General features: G+C 40.9%; 1 protein-coding gene across 1 annotated transcript; it reads left to right on the forward strand.

Moving 5' to 3' along the window:
* The first annotated feature begins 2676 nt into the window (after nt 1-2676).
* On the forward strand, nt 2677-17320 carry LOC131244663 (uncharacterized). Its single transcript, XM_058244158.1, has 9 exons — nt 2677-3181; nt 4591-4696; nt 4980-5248; nt 8661-8886; nt 9708-9784; nt 14043-14119; nt 14965-15097; nt 15186-15362; nt 16611-17320. Exons 1-8 carry the CDS (start codon nt 2726-2728, stop codon nt 15348-15350), a joined length of 1509 nt encoding a protein of 502 aa, XP_058100141.1. The 5' UTR covers nt 2677-2725; the 3' UTR covers nt 15351-15362; nt 16611-17320.
* Nucleotides 17321-19443: the final 2123 nt, after the last annotated feature.

Genomic DNA, 19443 nt, shown 5'->3' on the forward strand with positions numbered 1-19443 from the left:
GTCTAAGCTAGGCTATCTATGCCGATTAAAGGTCAGAGTTGGGTTGTTCATTAGGTGTACCCAATCTGTTAGAGTTGGTGCCTGAAAAACCATCCATGCCCTAATCCATTGGCCAAGTGGATGTGGGCGGATCTCAACCATTGATCTTATTGACTATAGGTCCTAGTTGGACGAATGATGTAAGCCTTGGGATAAATTTAGTGTTACACTCTTATTATATATTCATTGCGTCATATGAGGTGCACGCCGTACATCCTTTGGTTCTTGGAAACTCAAGATTAAACTCAATGGTCACATACTTGTGAGAGTTGTGTTCCATGGATCCTAGTACCCAAATGTACTATGTTCATCATAGATGCTCAGGATACATTTGTGAACATCTACCATTGAGATATATGGTTATCTTGTATCATTATAGACAATATCCACCATCAGAAACCAACTTCGAGTTCGTCATGCCTTTTTCCCTTAACCTACACAATAGTGTGAGTGTGTTATGGATACGTGTTCCTAGTTTGAGCCCTTGACTACTCACATTGGTGGATCGAGCTCAAGTTAATAATCAGGGAGCTCATTAACTTGGACTGTGATCGTAAGATCAATGACTCAAATTACATACATTAAATGATTAATTCTTGAACCTGAGGAAGTATGAAAGGTCATGAATCTTGCTTGGACGGCTTTGGCTCACCTTATGAGGTCAATGCAAGCTCATTGATAGTGGATGATGTTGGGTATATCTAAGTTTCATTGGTTCTTACATGGGTGAATAAGGGATCCACTGGTTGTATCATAGGATATTTTTGGAGGCTACATCCGATTAGATCAAGAATCATCAAGTAGTTTTTTCATTGGGTCCAACACTTGAAAGACTTTAATCAGCTTTTAAACAGTTTTCAATCGTTAAATATTTCTTTTAACTGTTAAAACTACTTTGATCGCAATTAATGATGTTTTGATAGGTTGAATCTGATGGTCCATTTAATTATTGGCAAGAGATATAGATCATAGGTGGATGTACTTAATAGTGAAGGATTAGGTTATGACTATGTGTATGATAGAGGTGGATTGATAAACTTTCTTCATAATAATGTACACATAAGTCTATAAGAAAGAGGAGCATTATATTGAGTTCTCCTTTTTAAATCCTAACCACTCCATATAAATATGATCCATTGCAGTAAGGATGGGAGAAACATATCTCAAGAGAACCCTTGGACGTCCCCTCCCCTTTGGGATGCTCAACTATAAAGAGAGTAGCGAGTGTGGGAAGGAAAGGAGAATGTGGACATCCATAGCCTCCACCACTATACTTGTGCATGCCTATGCATAAGGCCGACTATTTGTACGGCTTTGGTCATTCCTTGGCCCTTATTACGGAAATTAATTGGTTTCTTATTATCTTAAACTTAAATTAGATCGAGAAAGACTCTAATTTAAGAGAGCGACATCGACACTTTATCACAAATGTTGAATTCATGAGCAATCGGCTCAGGTACATTCTCCACTTCTCACATTTATTCTAATCTAAAATTTTGATGGTATTACAAATAAAGATTCTTGAAACCTACAATTAAACTGCATTATATTTCAATACCACCATCATTATCATGCATCATATATCACAAAAATACCTTTAAAATCCAAAATGACTTGTGGTGGGTAGAGATGTGAACAAGTCAAGTTAGCCCGGTTAGCTTGCTCAACTTGACTTGGAAAACTTGACTCACCTCAGCTAGAAATTGGATTCAGACTGAGTTGAGATGGTTTTTAGAGCTTGAAAAATTTTCGAGCCGAGTTTGAGCTTGCCCGAACTCAACTCGACTCGGATCGAACATCAACTCGAATCGACTCGGATCGAATCAGCTCGGTGACTCGTTTATTTTGATATTAATGCTACCCGTCGAATGTTTGATGAAATAACTCAACAAGTATGACTACCCTCATATCTTAATTTTGATGTTGCTCACCAAGTGTTTGATGAAATACATGTAAAGTATTGTTATTGTTTTGCATATGATTAGAAATTGAAGACGCGTTGCACGTGCTTGAGAAATTGTCACGTAGGCTCGAACTCGACTTGATTTGGCCCGAGTGCTGACCGAACCAAACCAAATGGCCAGATAGGCTCGAGGACCGAGCCGAGCTGAGTTTGAGCTGGGGTTAGCTACTAGCTGAGTTGAGCCGAGTTGTGCCAAGCTCAACTTGGTTCAATTCGTGTACAGCTCTGGGACATGATCGGGTAGTTCCAGTGGTCTCTCAGCCACAGCCCTGCCTGATTTAATATATATATATATATATATATATATATATATATATATATATATAAAACAACAACAACAACAACACGCAAAGGGCTTAAACTTTAGGCCAAGACCAGGCCCTTGGCCATAGTATTCGAGTCCAAGCCCGGCCCGGAGCAGTTGAGACCCAAAATGTACAGCAGCCCTTCCGGGCCTGGTCCAGTGGCAGCCCTACTTTCAAAGGTGATCCACATGAGATTTGTAATTGCTTCATTCTTCAGATGATCCCCTAAAATAAGGTGGCAAAAAGGGTGGACGGCGCATATATCGAGGTGGACGCAACAGTCAGGGTCGGACCCACGTGGCTGGATCCAGGGTCGCAGCTAATCGGCGCCCCCATCATTTCCCTCCAATAAATCCTACGCATTTTGAACTTTCAGTTTGTTTGGCAATATCTTCATTTCCCTCAGGAGATCTCTCTCATGGCAATATCCTCAATGGCCCCCTCCCTGTCTTCTCTCAGCCGTCCATCATCTCCTCATCCATCTCCATTGCCGTTCATCTCTCCCAAAATCCCCCCCTTCTTCGGAACCTCCTTCCCTCTTCTGTCTCAATCCCCCGCCAGAAAGAGTCCCACCACAAGAGCTCTCAGAGGCTGGCGAGAATACGAGGAAGCCGTCAAAGACAAGGACCTCGCCCGAGCCCTCCGCTTCTTGAAATCCATCGAATCCCTTCCTCTCCAATCCTCTCCCCACGGCGGCAGCAGTGGCGGTCTATTGCAGCTGCAGCGGCCGGAGAGGGACTGGGAAGTGCTCGATGCTTGCTTGAATGCCGATGACATGAAGCTTGTCGGCAGCACCTACAAGTTCCTCCACGACCGGGGCTTCCTCCCTAATTTTGGGAAGTGCAAGAACATCGGTAATTCTGCGAATATGTTCGTTTTGGGATCTTGAAATCTGTTGGAATTGTTTGATTCTGGCGATTTGTATGGTAATTTGATGATTTTGTAGGGATTATTATATGAGTTTTGAGATGGGTATTCTGGTTTATGTTCTGATCATGTTTTTTTGGTTGTGGATCGAATTGAGTGATTGAAAAGGAAAAACTGGTGCTATTTTTGGATTCTTTATGTGAATGCTGTGGTGGGTTTCTGGGACTACTTTCTTTTGCATGTTTGAGGGCCTGTAATTCGACTAATTTGAACGAGAACTTGTTTATGTGATTGTAGAAATGTTGAAATGCAAATGATTTGAATAGAAGCTTGACATTTTATTAGTATCTGGATGATGATTTAGTTGGGTTTGGGGAAAATTTAAGGGGTTGTTTGGCTCCCTGGAATCAAAAGGGCCTAAGCGGTCCTTTGCCAACCTTGAGTAAGAGATTCTGTTACTCATGTTTGGGTACTGGGAATGTAATTCTGTGGAATTCAGAAACTGTGTTTGGATAGTGGGAAAGAAGGGGTGCTGTCATATTTATTTATTTTTTTTTTTTTTAAAAAAAAAACACTAAAAAAGTGACTGTTGGGAGAGAATCCATGTCCCTGGAATTTGCAAACCAGCTTTTTAATAGGGCCTCAAATATTGGAATTTGCCCCTACTTAAGGGTCTGTTTGCATCAAAAGTTAAGCCTGTATAGCCCGGCTAGTTCGGTCTGTCTTGGTCTTGTCTGGCTAGGCCAATGCTGTTCTAACCAGGCCAGTTTGCTGTTTGTTGGAACCTATCTAGTATAGCAAAAAAAAGAAGAAGCCTGCTTGTTGTTTGTTGAAGTCTATCCAGGTCTTATTTTCTCCTTCAAAACACTAGGAGCTCTGTGGGACCTATCAGGCTGTCAGAGTGGAATTCACTTTTTACATCAAGCTTCTCCCCTCATATCCCCTCTACAATAAAAAATAAAAAAATCAACTCAATTTAAAACTTAGTTAGGCCCATGGTGTGCCATAAAGGCCATTATGTAAAGGTAACAGTGACAACCGTTGCACGTTACGGGGTCATAATGGCCATAAAAGCCGTTATAGAAAAAAATGACGTAATCGCCGTTAACAGCCCATTACACCCCTTGTAAAGGCCGTAACAGTCCTACAATGGTTTATTACGGGGCAGATATGGGTTTTTTTATTTTTATTTCAATGTTATAGGGCAAATACAGGTTTTTTGTGTTTTTTCTATCAATAAAAAAAGCAACCATAATGGCAGTTACGGGGGCCATAACAGCCGTTACAACTCGTATCGTAAAGGTAACGGTGGTGGCCATTATGGCCACTGTTACCATTGCGGATAAAGTGCTGGATGGAACGTGATCCTAGTTATTGACCATATTGATAAACTAAGAAGGGGCTTTCTATGGCAAGGAGGGGCTTCCAAAGGCAGATTCCATCTTCTTAGTTGGAAAGAAGTGTGCCGGCCTTTCAATTGGGGGGATCAGATGCCTAGATTTTGTTAATGTGGCTCTGCTGGGTAAATGGGTTGGCCGTTCGAGGTGGAGTCCTCGGGTTTTTGGAGGCAAATTGTCGTGGTTAAATATGGCACCAACCCCTATGGTTGGCGGACCAAGGACTCTTCCCTTTAATGGACCTCGTTTTTGTGGAAGGAGAAAGCTTGGATTGCTCGAAAGGTCTTTTTAGGTTTTAGTTATGTTCTTGGGGAGGGGTCTAGGATGAGGTTTTGGGATAATATTTGGTGAGGCGAGTCGAGCTCAGATATTCTTTCCCTGATTTGGTTAGTCTTTGCCCTGTGGCAGACATTGCAGTTGCTAGTTGTTTCTCTCAGGATGATTCGGGAGGTGTTTGGGCTCCCCCTTATAGGAGGGATCTTTATGATAATGAGTATGAGGATCTGTCGTGTCTCTTTCTTGCTTGCAGAGGATCTTGGCTTCTCCGAGTGTTGAAGGCTCGCTTGTTTGGTGCACTGAAAGCTCTAGTAGATTCTTTACCTGGTCCTTGCATTAACTTCCTTCTCATCCTATCCAAAGGGATGACTGGCATTGCACTTCGTAGTTTGGCCGCATGGGTCTCCTCCCAAAGTTTTAGCATTTGCCTAGCTCATAAGAAGAAACATAATCCTTACTACGAACAACCTTCAGAAGCATTTGATGATTCTCCCTAATGTATGTTTATTATGTTTGAGTACCAAGGAATCTGTCGATCATCTTTATATCCACTACTCCTCTAGAGTGGTTTGATCGGTGTTCTTCGATCGACGGGAGTTAGTTGGTTGATGCCTAGTTCTATTAATTGTCTTTTTAGATCTTGGCATGATGGAGGAGGATGTTTGCTTGGCCGTAGCAAATGGAGGTTGGCTCTGCTTGCACTGTTGTGGGCTGGCTGGAAAGAAGCAATCGTTGCTTCCATAACCGGGGGTGTTCTTTAGGTAGGGTGCTCAATCAGGATCTTTTGTGTATTTTAAAATGGGCGGGTTGAATCCTTATTTTTGGGTTCTTGTGCAAGGTTTTGGTTGATTTCCTATTTCTTTCCTTTTGCTTCTTCCTTTTTTCTTTGTTTTCTTTATTGTTGTTATGTTTTCTTTTTGGCTGTTTGGCTCTAATAATATTGCTTCATCCTTTTAAAAAAGGGCAAACCCTTAAAATCAAGTGTTGTGGCCCACCCAAGTTTTTAATCATCAAAATATTTGGTATGTCACTTCATCTTGGTGGGAGGAACCTAATCGTGAGTTGGGTTCATTTTAGGCAATCTTATGGTCCCCACGCACAATGTTTGGTGTGTCTCCATCCCCATCGTTGCCTGTCATGTGTCCCTCTCAAGCTGTGAATCTGACTGATATTTGATTCGAGGGCCTAAAATCATGATTTGAATGTGATTGATGAATGAGATCTCACCACACATGGGTAGATAGGGGGAGGGAGATAGAGAAAGGGAGAGAATGTTGTCTAGGTTTGCTAGGAACCTAAATCCTTGTAAAGACAAGGAGGTCCTGGCTAATTCTCAAAAAGAGATACAAGTCCCTGATTTTCTCGAGATTCTAGCCATGATAATGTCTTCAACTTTTCTTGTTAGTGTGCTTTTCCCCTAAACGTCTCTCTGAGATTCATCACTGAGGTCATGGGTTCAAGTGCCCATTGTGGTGTGTGTGGGCATGTGCATGTGTAAAAAAAAGTCAGGGTTCAACACCAAAGAATTTGTTTCTAGGAAACGAAATTCTTGAGAAAGAGTTTTGTTTCTCATGGTTGGGTATTGGGAATGTAATTTTGTGGAATCCAGAAATTGTGTTTAGGTGCTAGGAAAGAATTGATATGAATTCTACTAGGTAGTTAATATTTATAAAAATAAAAAATGAAAAATGTGACTATTAGGAAGGAATCCATTTCCTTGGAATTTGCCGGCCAACCTCTGACAAGGAGCAAAAGTAAAACACAAAAGATGGGATTGTTTTCTGACTGGAAATTGTTTCTAAGTTTTCACAGGTCCCAAAGCAGGAATTTACCCCTACTTATGGATGCCATTTCTAGTTACTTTTCCAGGTAGCCCAGCAACCCCTAAACGACTATTGGGATGGGTTTTTCGTTGGGTTCCAAGGTTCACATTCTCAAAACTTTGAAATTCATTAACTTGAACGAAAATTTGGATGCTTCCGTGAGTATTACAAAATTGAAATTCAAAAAAAAAAATAATAATAATAATAATAATAAAAAAAAAAATAAGCGGTTGGAAACTCAGCAATTTTATGATTATTTGTGCGATCGATGAGTTGCACTTTGTGATTATTTTTACATGAATTTAGGAATACGTGTTAGTAATTACATGATAGGGATCGCTCGCTTGCTCATCTCATTTTCCTCCATTGTTTTGTCCTCTTTTTGTTTGTTCTGCGACCCAAGAATACATACAAAAAGGCAGTAGATTGGGGAACTTAAATGGGAATTCATAAAATAAAGAGAAGAACACGTTTCATAGATCATGGGATAAGATTCAAATAAACTAATGGTGGATTTTTCATGGAAGGATTTGCCCTTTCCTATATAAACCCAACAAATGGGCTGATAGAAGGCATCATGCCCCTTAGCATAAAATCAAGAGGATTAAGCAATCTCAATACAGATATGAAATCATTTCGTCAGGATCATGCCCCTTAGCATAAAATCATGTAAACTAAAAAAATGGAGGACCTAGGGATATGAGGATATCCTAGATCAAGCATAAGCCAGTCTACAATCAAGTTTGGATCCGATTCTCTTGACTAGCTATCCCTCTTTTCCGTTCAAACCAAAAGGAAATATCTAGAGAGGAACGAAAGAGATGAAGAAGAGATGGGTTCGAGATGAAAGAAAGTACGAATTCTAAGGCATCAAAGAAAAGAAGACGGTTGCTTCTTACCTTTTCTTACACCTCGAAGATTTAGAAAGAAGGAAAACCTGAAACCGGAGTGGAATCCTCAACACCCAAGGGTCAATCCTGAAACCCTAATCTCTTTGGTAAAAGAGGAAGAAAGCATATGAATTCTCATTCATTCAATAATAAAATAGGGTTTTTCACATTGTATATATAAGCCACGAAAAAAACAAAAAGTGCACTAAAGCCCCTAAAAATAAGAAAAAGAACAAAAAGATGCCTAAAACTAAAACACCCGTGCGACAGGGTGTGAAATCCGCCCCATGGGCCTTCGGTTAGGGTGTGGTCATGCTGCTCCTGCACCCGTAGTGCGTCAGAAAATGGGTCTGATGGACCCGGCGTCCATCAGCATCAACTCCTCCGCTTCGGTACTCTGTCGGCGATGCCTCCTCCTTTGTTACACTCTTAAGGGTGCACCACTGATGTCCGCATCAATGTGCACTAATAAAAGTAATCCATGTCATTATATTGGCAATTGAGAACTTTTATAAGGTATGTATATTGTGCCAATGTTAAAGGATTTTGTCTTTCCTTTATGTTTTGTGTTCAAGAACTTTACCTCAAAAAACATAAAAGAGTCCTTTAATAATTTTACCTTTTGACTGTACAATCACATTAGAAAAACTAGAATTCAATTCTATTGACCAAAGAAAAAGACATTGTCATGTCTTTGTTTTGTGTTTCTGAATATCAAATCCCCCAGATCTCACCTTCTCAAAGGACAACAAAGATAATTTTTAATGGGGGAGGATCTCTCTCTCTCTCTCTCTCTCTCTCTCTCTCTCTCTCTCTCTCTCTCTCTCAAAAGACAATAAGGAGGATTTTTAAGGGAGGGCCTTTTACATGTTTTAAAACCAAAAGGGTAAAAAACAAGAAGAAAAAATGTATAAAATTTGGAATAAATTGATTTTTTATCTAAAATTGGGCCCCATTATGCAGTCCATATTTATCTTACGATTTGTACAATTCAATACGGCAATCGTGTGATTTGATATTTGGGATTTGCAATTTGAACGTATGATTCATATCATTGGTGTGCAATATGATATAAATCATAAGATTCACCTCGCAAATAGCTCAATTTTGAAAACAACGAATGTAACAATATGATCCAAAATGGCAGTAAGCTATCCTTTCTACTCTCTCAAGGAATAGACATAAGACCCAATCTAGCTGCCATATTGGGGCTAGCTATGCTAGACGCAATTTTCCTAGGTGGCAGCTGTCTTGCTCAGATCTCATGTTTATGGCCTCCATACAGGCGTCGGATTCTTGTTCATGAAGCGGGGCACCTTCTTACTGGTAATTTCTGTTTCGTATAGAAATAGTTCAATGTCCACAGGTATGTCTTTTGTATTCTACATTTATAGTGGAAAGCAGGATGTTGGAGTAGCCACATATTGCATTTAACTTGTGATTTTTCACAGATGCATAGATAGCTCACGGTAGTATTTCTTGCAAATTTTTTTTTTTTTTTTACATATTTAAAATTAATCTTAAATGTTGAGCTTCATTATGTGGATGCGCTGTGAATACTTTGGAACCTATCCCTGATTTGTCTTGTGAGTGTTACTCTCACCATTGCCCGATATGTACCAGCATCGTCCATGAATGATACTGCTGTATCGGCCCAATACAGCCCGATATAGGGGCAACACGGGGTGGTAGGGACCTGTGACGGCCATGAACTAATTCCATATGCAAAAACCGATTTGCAAACCATGGATGCGATTGAATCAAATATGTAGTTAAATAAAGCAGAAATGACCATCTTGTAAATAGCTTACCTATATCCATGTTGACAGTAGCCCTCAATTTGCACTTGCATCTCCCAAGTTCATGTTGAAAGTAATGCAATTGCAATTTGAAGTATGTGAATGATAAGGAAGGGAAATGCAATTTGTAGATTTTCACTTTAATGAACTAGCTATTGCAATTCTCAATAGCACATATGAATGCAGTCTTGTAACTAAATGCATCCTTATTTGAAATTCTTGATGATATGGCATCTCAATGGTTTTGATTGCCAGGAGGATTCTTTTTTTTTTCTTCTTTTTTTCTTTTTCTTTTCAGTTTTTTGATGTTCTTGCATATGATTTTCTGCCTTTTTTTTTATTTTCCAGCATACCTTATGGGTTGCCCAGTTCGTGGAGTAATTTTAGACCCGATTGTAGCTATGCAAATGGGAATTCAGGGGCAGGTAATTCTATGAGCTCTCATAGTCTTCCCATAATATGTCTCCACGGAACCTTCTCTTTTATAATGTGTAGTACCAAATAGATCCAACTTTATAATTTCACTTGTTCAAAAATGGGTACTTCTAACCATTCAGAAAAAAAGGTAATTCACGAGCTCATGACTGGGGCTATCAATTGGCAAGGCCTGGCCCAAGCCAACTCAAAATTTTGAACAGGGCCAGCCTGAGAGGCCTGACCTGACCAGTTCAAATCCAGACTGAAGATAACTCCATGCCCGACCTGTTGACACCAGTACTCATGACATGCCTCTGTGGAACCTTTTCTTTCGTAGTTTGTACCGAATAGATCCGAATGTCATTTTCACTTTTTTAACTAGGTCTTTGTTTTCTTTTCTTTCCTGTGTGAAACCATAAGTATTGGGTACCATAAGAGAGGTGCTTCTACCCTCCCTTCAATAATGCTTATGACCTACTTGAAGGAATGAAAATGGGCACCTGAGGGTCTTCTACAGTTTCTGATGTACTAGTAATTTTCATGGAATACTTGTAATGAATTGTGTATGCTTCACAAAATTCATCATCATCATAGCCTGTCCCATCTATTTGGGTCCCGTTTTATGAATCTTGTTTGGCTATCTTCGGCAAGTTAACAAGCCTTCACATCCCCATTGTTCCTTTTCTATAATGCAAAACCATCCCCATCGTATTCCAAATCTGTTCCTTTTCTTCTGACAAGAAATCATCGACATTTCACTAACTTCAAAAAGGTTGGGACTAGGACTTGATTTTAGTTCTTTGCATATAATCTTGTACTTGAGAGAGTTCGCAATCAAATCCTTGCCCTGATCTGTACTGGAAGTCTAGATTGCAAGTTATTGATTGGGTTTTGATCCTCAAGGCTGCTACTAGCATTCCTGTTGTATGTTTTGATTCTTTTCAGTTTTTATTTTTTATAATTCTTGGAATGTAGATTGCTCATCTTTGCCTTTTTTTCTCATTTTTCTAATGAAGTTATGCTGTCTTTCCAAAAGAAAAAAATTATAATTGTACTCCGAAGGTTCATTGGCTCCACACACCATCTGTTTGAAGAGGAATTTTGGTCATGATGCACTTAGACACGAAGTGTGATGATGCATGCATTCCATACAAAACGGCTTCCATGGTTTGGTGATAGATGTTGCTAACCAAATGGGGCTACTGTGGATGTCCGGTTGGTAACAATCTTCAGATTGGAAAATCCAAACCCATTGATCAATGGCACAAATTGGCAATTAAGAAAGAAGTTAGGGTTGAGAAAAAGGCCAAAGATTGAATGGCTAGGGATTTCCAACTTCACATCTTTGGTGCAACCCTTATCCAGGCTAGATACCATCATATCAATGGTATGGATCATTGAACCATGGCCCTACTCGTATAGAGTAGGCACACAAGGACGCTATTCATGTCCTAGTGTGCAGGTTGTCAATAATTCTTCTTTATCGAACCCTGGTTTAAGTTAGCAAAACAATTTGCTTTAGGGAATCTCTCGACAAACAATTTAAACTAATGTCTAACCTTTATAATTTTTCCTACTATAGTTGCATTCCAAATGCTTCGTCTTGATTTTGCTAATTTTTAAGCCGGTAGAATCTAAAGCTGTCCTCCAAACCTCCAGTTTAGCATTTTCCCCCTCTGGTCCAATTGGCCAACCCCATGTCATCTGCAAACAACACACATCAAAGGGACCTAATTTTGGAGACCACAATTTAATATTCATCTATAACAAGTGCAAAGAGGTAGGGGTTTCCTGCTGACCCTGTTGAACATTCCGAAACATTTGGAACTCATTAGTCTCACTACAAGCTGTTCTCACTCTTATAACAACACCCTCATGCATGTCTTCAATGATGTTGACATATCCTTCCAGGACCCATTTCTCCTCATCACCCATACATAGCCCCCCTTAAGTACTTTATCTTATGCCATCTCCAAATCTATAAAAGCCATGTGCAGATTCTTCCTCTTCTCTCCATATTTTTCCTTTGTTTGTCTTACTAGAAAAATAGCTTAGATTGTTGACTTACTTGGCATGAAGCCAAACTATATTTTTTACAGTCATTTTTTAGCTTTGTTCCACCGCTCAAGGATATGTATAGTATTCTTGAGTTTTCACATTGTACATGCGGAACCTATTGTTAAATGATCCAAGTTGTTGATCTAGACATTCCATAGGGGTACCGCCAGGCGTAATGGCCACTGCTGTTACTGTTATCATACATGCCTTAATAGCTGTTAGGGCATCTTTTTTTAAAAAATAAAAAATAAACAATATGTTTTGGCCCCATTATGGGCTGTTACAGGACCATTATGAGGCTGTTACGGGCTATTTTCCTGTAACGGCCGTTACAGTCGTTTTGGCGCTGTAATGCGTAACAATTACCACTGTTACTGTTGCATAATCATTTTGGCTTACCTTGCTGTTGATATGATGGCTCCACATTTCATAGATAATACCTGTTAAATCTCCCATATTGATACATCCCATTCGTCCAATCTTTAGCCTTTTCTTTAGTCAGAATGTGAACCCATTTTTCTTCCCTTTCCTAACCAACCATCTATTTTCAAGCCACCAATGGAGGGTATGGATTTTCCTGCTGAGGAGACCTGCGGAAAGGTCATCCTTGTTGAGCTTGTTGAGCCCTAGTAAGCCTATGGTCTACCTCATTGAAAAGTGGGCCCCACTTGTACAAATTGAAAACCCAAGGTTACTATGCATATCCTTGGACTTGAAAGTCTCCTAACTTCAACCTCCAACAATGTTTCTAACTCATTGGGTCATCTGAGAACTTGGTATAGATCCTTCGGTTTTCTGCATATTGGAGTTACAAATTGTATTCAATTTTTAAAGTAGTCAAAACCTCTCCAATTTAAAAATTCAATGACTTCATCAACTCTGCTCTTTCCTTCTTTCTTTCTTTCTTCTTCTTCTTTTTCTTCTTTTTTAGAGTAAATGCATAACCAACAAAGTGCGGGAATGGAAATCCACTTAGTTGCTCTAAGTTATTTTCTTCACTCACTTGATTGCTCATCCTAAATGGATCATGGATCTAATGTATGCATGCAACTTTGGATGTTTTGGCCAATGGCTCTTGCTGAAAATAATTGGTGACCCATAAGGCTTCCTCTGCGGTAGAAGTTTCTCTTACAAATTGGAAAGTGATGAAAAATTGCATGACACCAGGTACAACAACAATTAGAGGAGAAGTCCTAACAGAACATCCTTCCCACACTTCCTGCAGCATCTTGGATAATTCCTCCAACCATGGGTGGCAACTGGCAACAGGCTGGCTGGCCCATTGAGTATTGGGTCCCAGCCCATTAGGGTTTTGGCTCGAGCCTGTACAAGTGGCCGTTGGCATTTGGAAGCCTGATCAATAAAAGGGTCGGGCCTGGGCTTGGCCTAGAATTTGCAAACTTTTCTATTGAGGGGTGCAGGCTTGGGCTTGAAATCAAAGGCCCAATTACTAAACCGGGCAATGCTGGGCTGTACCTTTTGGCCCTATTATAACCATGTCAGGCTTGAGTTGAACCCGACCTGGCCAGTTGCCAACCCACCTCTAACCTCCCAATGACCCCCATTCCAACACCCCGATTCATGAAATTGAGTTTCCACACCACCTCTAGGAAGAAAGGCAATTATTGGACATGTCTCAACTCTCTTAATGTGTCCTCCACTTCTAACCAGTCTCTCATCAACACAATGTAGTGTGTGTGAGTGATCCAGGGTTCAATCGCTAGTAGTGACTAGTGAGTAGTGTTTACCTTTCACAAAAAAAAAAAAAAAAAAAAAAAAACGTCTGTCATCAAGTGATCTTGCGCAATTAAAGAACTCCCAGTAGACCAAGGTATTTCATAATGGTAATAGTAGCCGCAACAGCCACCACCATTACCTTTACGATACAGGTTGTAACGGCCGTAACGGCAAAGCCCAAGATTTGACCCCGTGACGAATACAATTGTTAAACTTCTGGATACCTTCTTCCTTATTCCAGAATGTTCTATTCTTGTATTCCTTCTAGATAAGATAAAAGAACGGTTACTTGGCAAAGATACCAAAGGATACAAAATCAGTTTTTAAAAACTCATTTTGCTGCTGCTTCTTGTCATTATTTTGACAAACACTTGTATTGTTTTTAGCTCTTTACTGGATGTTTTGGCTCATTACTTTAAGACAGACCTTTTAATTTCATTGTTTTCTTAATTTTTTAAATGAATTCTGCAGGCAGGAACTCAGTTTTGGGATGAGAAGTTGGAAAATGAGCTTGCGGAGGGCCGGCTTTCCAGCGCTTCTTTTGATAGGTAGGTTTAGCTGCTACTGATGACATAAATAAAGGGAATGATTGGGTTTTTTGAAACACCCATAGGTGGATTAGCTACAGCTTAGTTCAGTCACTGGGTGACCCTTTCCATCTCCTTCTGATCAAGATCGCATGGCAATAAGAGTCGCCAATACTAGATCTTGGTATGGGCGTCATGGATTGATGACTTGATCGAACCAGACTTGCTCAAACCGAATCCGGTTTGACACCATGAGTCACCTATGACATGGGTGAGTTGGGACGATTTACCACTGACTCGTTCGAGTAGCAACTTGACTCAGGAAGTGCTGAGTCAGGCCAAGCCACTTAGACTTAAATCCATGATGGGCATTTCACACCAGTTGATTTCCAAACAACTAATAGCACACACAATCTTTTAAAATTTCCTCATCTTGTGCATTTCATTTAAATTGGGAGCTTTGCCCAATGGATCATCCATCAGGTTGGTTGAACCATGGAGGGACCACTTTCTGCAATTGCTAGATTGACGATCCTGCCCATCTGATTGGATCTTTTTCCATTGATTGCTGACTGTTGCCAATATTCCTTTACTACCATCAATTTATTGTCACCAATTGGATGGTCAAGATCATCCCGTCAGTGAGATTCCCATACTGCTCCCAAGTACATGGTGGGACCCCTCCGATGAATGGTCCTGGAATCCAGACCATGGACTCTTCTGCGCCGGATCCAATTTCTGTTGAAGCTCACATTAAGGAATGCCTTTTTGTGGCACACCCAATTCATAGCCTCTACCAATACTAGCAATTCCCAATCACACCATTCGAGCAATTGATTGATGCCCAAGCGCAATTGCATGCCCAGGTACTGCATGGTTCTTTTTGCTGGAATTGCAGCTGAAGCTCTTGTATACGGAGAAGCGGAGGGAGGAGAAAATGACGAGAATCTGTTTAGGAGCATCTCCGTTCTTCTACAACCTCCTCTATCCATTGCACAGGTCTCTCTAATCTCGTCTGCTAATTGCCGGATTATGAGGAACTCTAAGCAGTAGCTGATAAACTCAGTCCATTTTTCTCATGCAACAGATGTCAAATCAGGCACGCTGGTCAGTTTTACAGTCATACAATCTCCTCAAGTGGCACAAACACGCCCACAGAGCTGCTGTTAGAGCTCTAGAGAGTGGCAACAGTCTGAGTGTTGTCATCAGGACGATTGAAGAAGCGATTCTGTCCAAAGGAGTTGAAGAGTAGGAATGTGTTGAGGCACTAATTCATCTTTCACAGACTGGGTAGACTCAATGTCCTAGACCACATTGATAGTTGACCACCATTTCTCGAAGGGGTGTGCTTGAGTGGTAGGGTACCACTGTGAGCTTATGGTGGCACAGGGCAGATTTGGGGCCCATGAGATGTTTGAAGGCCATCCAACCCATCCATCAGATGCGTCACCTAATATTAACCCCAGATGCCAAAAATCAGCCTGACCAAACGCTCAAATGGTCCACAACACAGGGAACAATGTGATGGGTTATGCCTGATCAAGGGTGGGCTTACAAACCACCTCCCCCCACCCACCCCACCAACTTGTTCCCTGTGGTATGATCCACCTGATCTACTGATTAGCCTGGTTGTAGGGCCTTGGGGGTAAATACGCTTATGCATATCGTGGACAGGTTGGATTGTGTGATTACATCTATGGGCCCTACATTTGCCCAGTACCAACGTAGCTTAGGGTGGTACTGGTACCATCTGGAGTGTCCCTTTTTCAATTAGTGGCATCGGATCCACTACAAACTTTGCATGCATGTCCGGCAATCCTGACCATCCAAATCATTCGCCCCAGTGTGGTGGTGCATAGACTGAACTCATACTGATTGAACAATTGTAACCATCTGATTTTGCTCAATGAATTTGGGCTGCTGAAAGTTTTACTTTACCCGTCCTTTCAACAGCTACCAAATGGACGGTCAGGATCCGTTCAAGTAGTGTAGCATTTTGGCCAGTCTCATCCATTGGGTGCTATGATTTATCAATATGCATGTATTTCATATGTATGGTGGACGATAAACCATGACTCAAAAATGGTGGTGAAATATTGTACCTTTTTACAACTGTAATGGTGGCGAAATGTTCTTCTTTTTCAGCGTATGAATATGATCCTCCACATGAGGATATGTATAGCATCTTCAGGTCATCAATTTGTACAAGAGAGGCCATTACTTCTTTTATCTAGACAGTTAATTGGATGGGCCACACTGCAAATGAGTAATGCCATCAAATCTCCCTGATAGGACAATCTTCCAATCCAAGAGATTTTGGGGGAGTGGTCCATCCATGGCATGGCCAATCAGATCAATGGACTCAATCACCAAACCATGGCTCTAGGTGGATCTGATTGTACTAACATACACCCTTGTGTTGATGATCACATAGAACCACCTTTTTCAATGGACACGGTCCATTGGTTTATATTAAGTTGATGACCGTCTCTTTTGGTTCCAAACTCTCTCAGGTAAATGGCAGCATGAAAATGTAAGCACAAAGTAACCAGTCTTTTTCTGCACATGCACTGTGAAAAATGGGTTTGTGGATACGTATGGAGGCGAAGGTGAGAAAATGACATAAATGGAATGCAAATCACAGAAGTTGGGAAGTATATGATCATGATCTTTTCACCCCGAATTTGAACATTTATCTTACTCACTACCGCGAAATGGAACCCGTCCATAGAAGGGAGGGAAGAATATGATGTAGGCTGCCATTCCTTCTTTTCTATATTAGTATACAAGGATGCAGTCAAAGCTTCTGAAAGGGAGGTCCACTTCTGTCATCTAAAAATGATGCTTGAGAGCATGTAAACTTGCCTTCCTGATTTGAACAGAGAGTGGTGAACTTGGGCAGCACTGCTCATGGCGTTTTTCAGGTGACGGATGGGGGTTGACTCACACATGAACTTTTTGCTCAATGATGCCTGAGGATGAAATCTTAGGCCTTGATCACTGGAGAGCATATTTCCTCATACAACCTCATGCAGAATGTATGGAGATGGAACTTTCAATCCTTGGTCATTATCAGACAGTGGGGCTGAAGTTGCAGAGAGCAGATTTTCTTACAATCTATATTCCTGGTGAGGTAAGTGTGTCTCATTGTTGTTTTATGAATATTGTATTTAATCCAGAGAACTTGATTTTAGTTCAGATCACATGTTGGGTTTTGGTGAATTTCATTCTTTCTGTTGGCAAAGTGATTGCGTCTGAAACAATCGCAATGGAACTCCACTGTTCCCAAATGTCATCATCCGTTCCCTCAAGACAGGTTCTTCTCTCTCGACTGAATTCTGGTTAAATGGCCCAGTGCAATCATTCCAATGCATGTAGTGGTTGATTAATCTGAATGGACTGACCATCTGATCTGTCCAATCTACCCTTCATCTGGGATCCTAGCCATCCATCTGATCAATGTCTACAATAATGGACTAGATGTATTATTCATGGTGAAAAGAGCTCCAATAAGTAGTTCTATAACTCAGTGGCTCGACTTGAAGCTCAACCGAGTCAACTCAATTCAGTGAGATTTCGAGCTGAATCTCTTGGAAACTCACGATATGCTTGATTCAGTCAGGACTTAACGAGGCTCATCCTAATTGACTCGGAACTTGGTTGATCTGACATGACTCGGCATGATTTGGTCAACTGTTCTGAGCTACGAAAACAAATGGTAGACGGGAGGACAGTAGAACAGGGAACCCGCCGCCAGCTAGGCTCAATCAAGTCTTCAAGACCTGGTTAGACATCGAGTCCAGTTTTTTGAGTTTTTGAACAATGGTTTGAACCATCCTTTAACACTGGATTGCCAATGGTTCTCAAAAACCATAACAAATCATAACTAAGACTAACTGCATCTAGTTAATCTTTTTTATTTTTTATAAAGTAGGCTTAAACTTTGGAACTTGGTGATGATTTGTCATTAATTAGGCTGTGGTTGGATTGGATTCGATTTTCAGATGATTTGCATGCGGCAGCTGCATTGCATATGCTAGAAAGAGTTCCAACCATTCACGGTTTTTATAGGTCGAACAGCTCATGAATTTGGCTGATCATGGGTGGCCAGTTGATGGATGGCCCGGATTGACAGTCATATATGCATTAATTAGGCAGCAAGTCACTTTAGACCTGCGTTCTGCTGCTGTGAGGATGGACTCGGTCCAGGCAGGGGCTCTGTGCAGCCCACTGTGATGTTTGTGTTTCTGTCGATTTCGTTAGATTATCTTAAGGTATGAGCTCAAAAATGAGGTAGATACAAGGCTCAAAGTGGACAATGCAGTGGGTATTGAATGCACACTATTAAAAACTTCTTGGGAGTTGCAGAATCCTTGGTCAAGCTTATATTTATGTTTTCCCTTCGTCAGGGTTTATGTGACCTTATGAACAGGTTGGGAGGCAAATAAACATCACGGTGGGGCCTAGAAAGGTTTCAACGGTGTATGTCATTATCACCATTGCTTACTGTGGCATGGTCTACTTGAACTTCGGATCAGCCTCACTTTTGGGCTCATGTCCTAAAATGCTCTAAAAATTGGATGGACGAGAGCCCCTGTCTGGACCAAGTCTGTCCTGCCCGCCAGGACGTAATCTACATCTGTTGATTTATGCCAAGACTCCTACACCCATTAATGGCCATATGTTGATCCACAGCATGTTCTTATCAACCGTGAAATTTGAGTGTATGGAACAGCCAAAAGCACAATTTCAACATGAGAAATGGATTCTAAAAAATATCATGGTGTAGCCCAGGATTGAGTCTTACTTGGGTCTCGCCTTCTGCTGTCTTCAGCATGGGTTTTGAATTGTTTGATGGCTTGGCTTAGGTGGCAATGGGTCAGATGGCCCACAGGTGAATTGATCTGATCATTTCTGAAACTGGTCTGGGCCTAGATAAATGGGTGGTGGATCGGGCCCGTGTTAGAAATATGGTTATTTGAGTTAATGGGTAAGGGATGTGTTGAGCCCTACCCAATTAGATATTAGGCCCACATAACTTATCAATGGTTGGCCTGATGACCAATCTGACCTGGCCTAAAACTCAAAACAAATTAATAGACAAATGACATATGTATGCTTTTATATGTAGTCGGTCATTCTCTGTCAGGTGGGTCAAGTCTCACCCGATTATAGTTAAATGTGCCAAGTTGGATCAGGTCAGGCTAGAATTCAATGAATTATAGTGAAATGAGCCGTGTTAAGTTGGTTGCGCTTGAGCTCAATAAATTTTAAGTGGGTCAAGTTGAGCCACAGGGTAATGGGTTAATGGGTTGTGAGTCTAGCTTAGGCTACAATTCTACCCC

This window comes from Magnolia sinica, chromosome 1, assembly GCF_029962835.1.
Source record: "Magnolia sinica isolate HGM2019 chromosome 1, MsV1, whole genome shotgun sequence".
NCBI classification, from domain to species: Eukaryota; Viridiplantae; Streptophyta; class Magnoliopsida; order Magnoliales; family Magnoliaceae; genus Magnolia; species Magnolia sinica.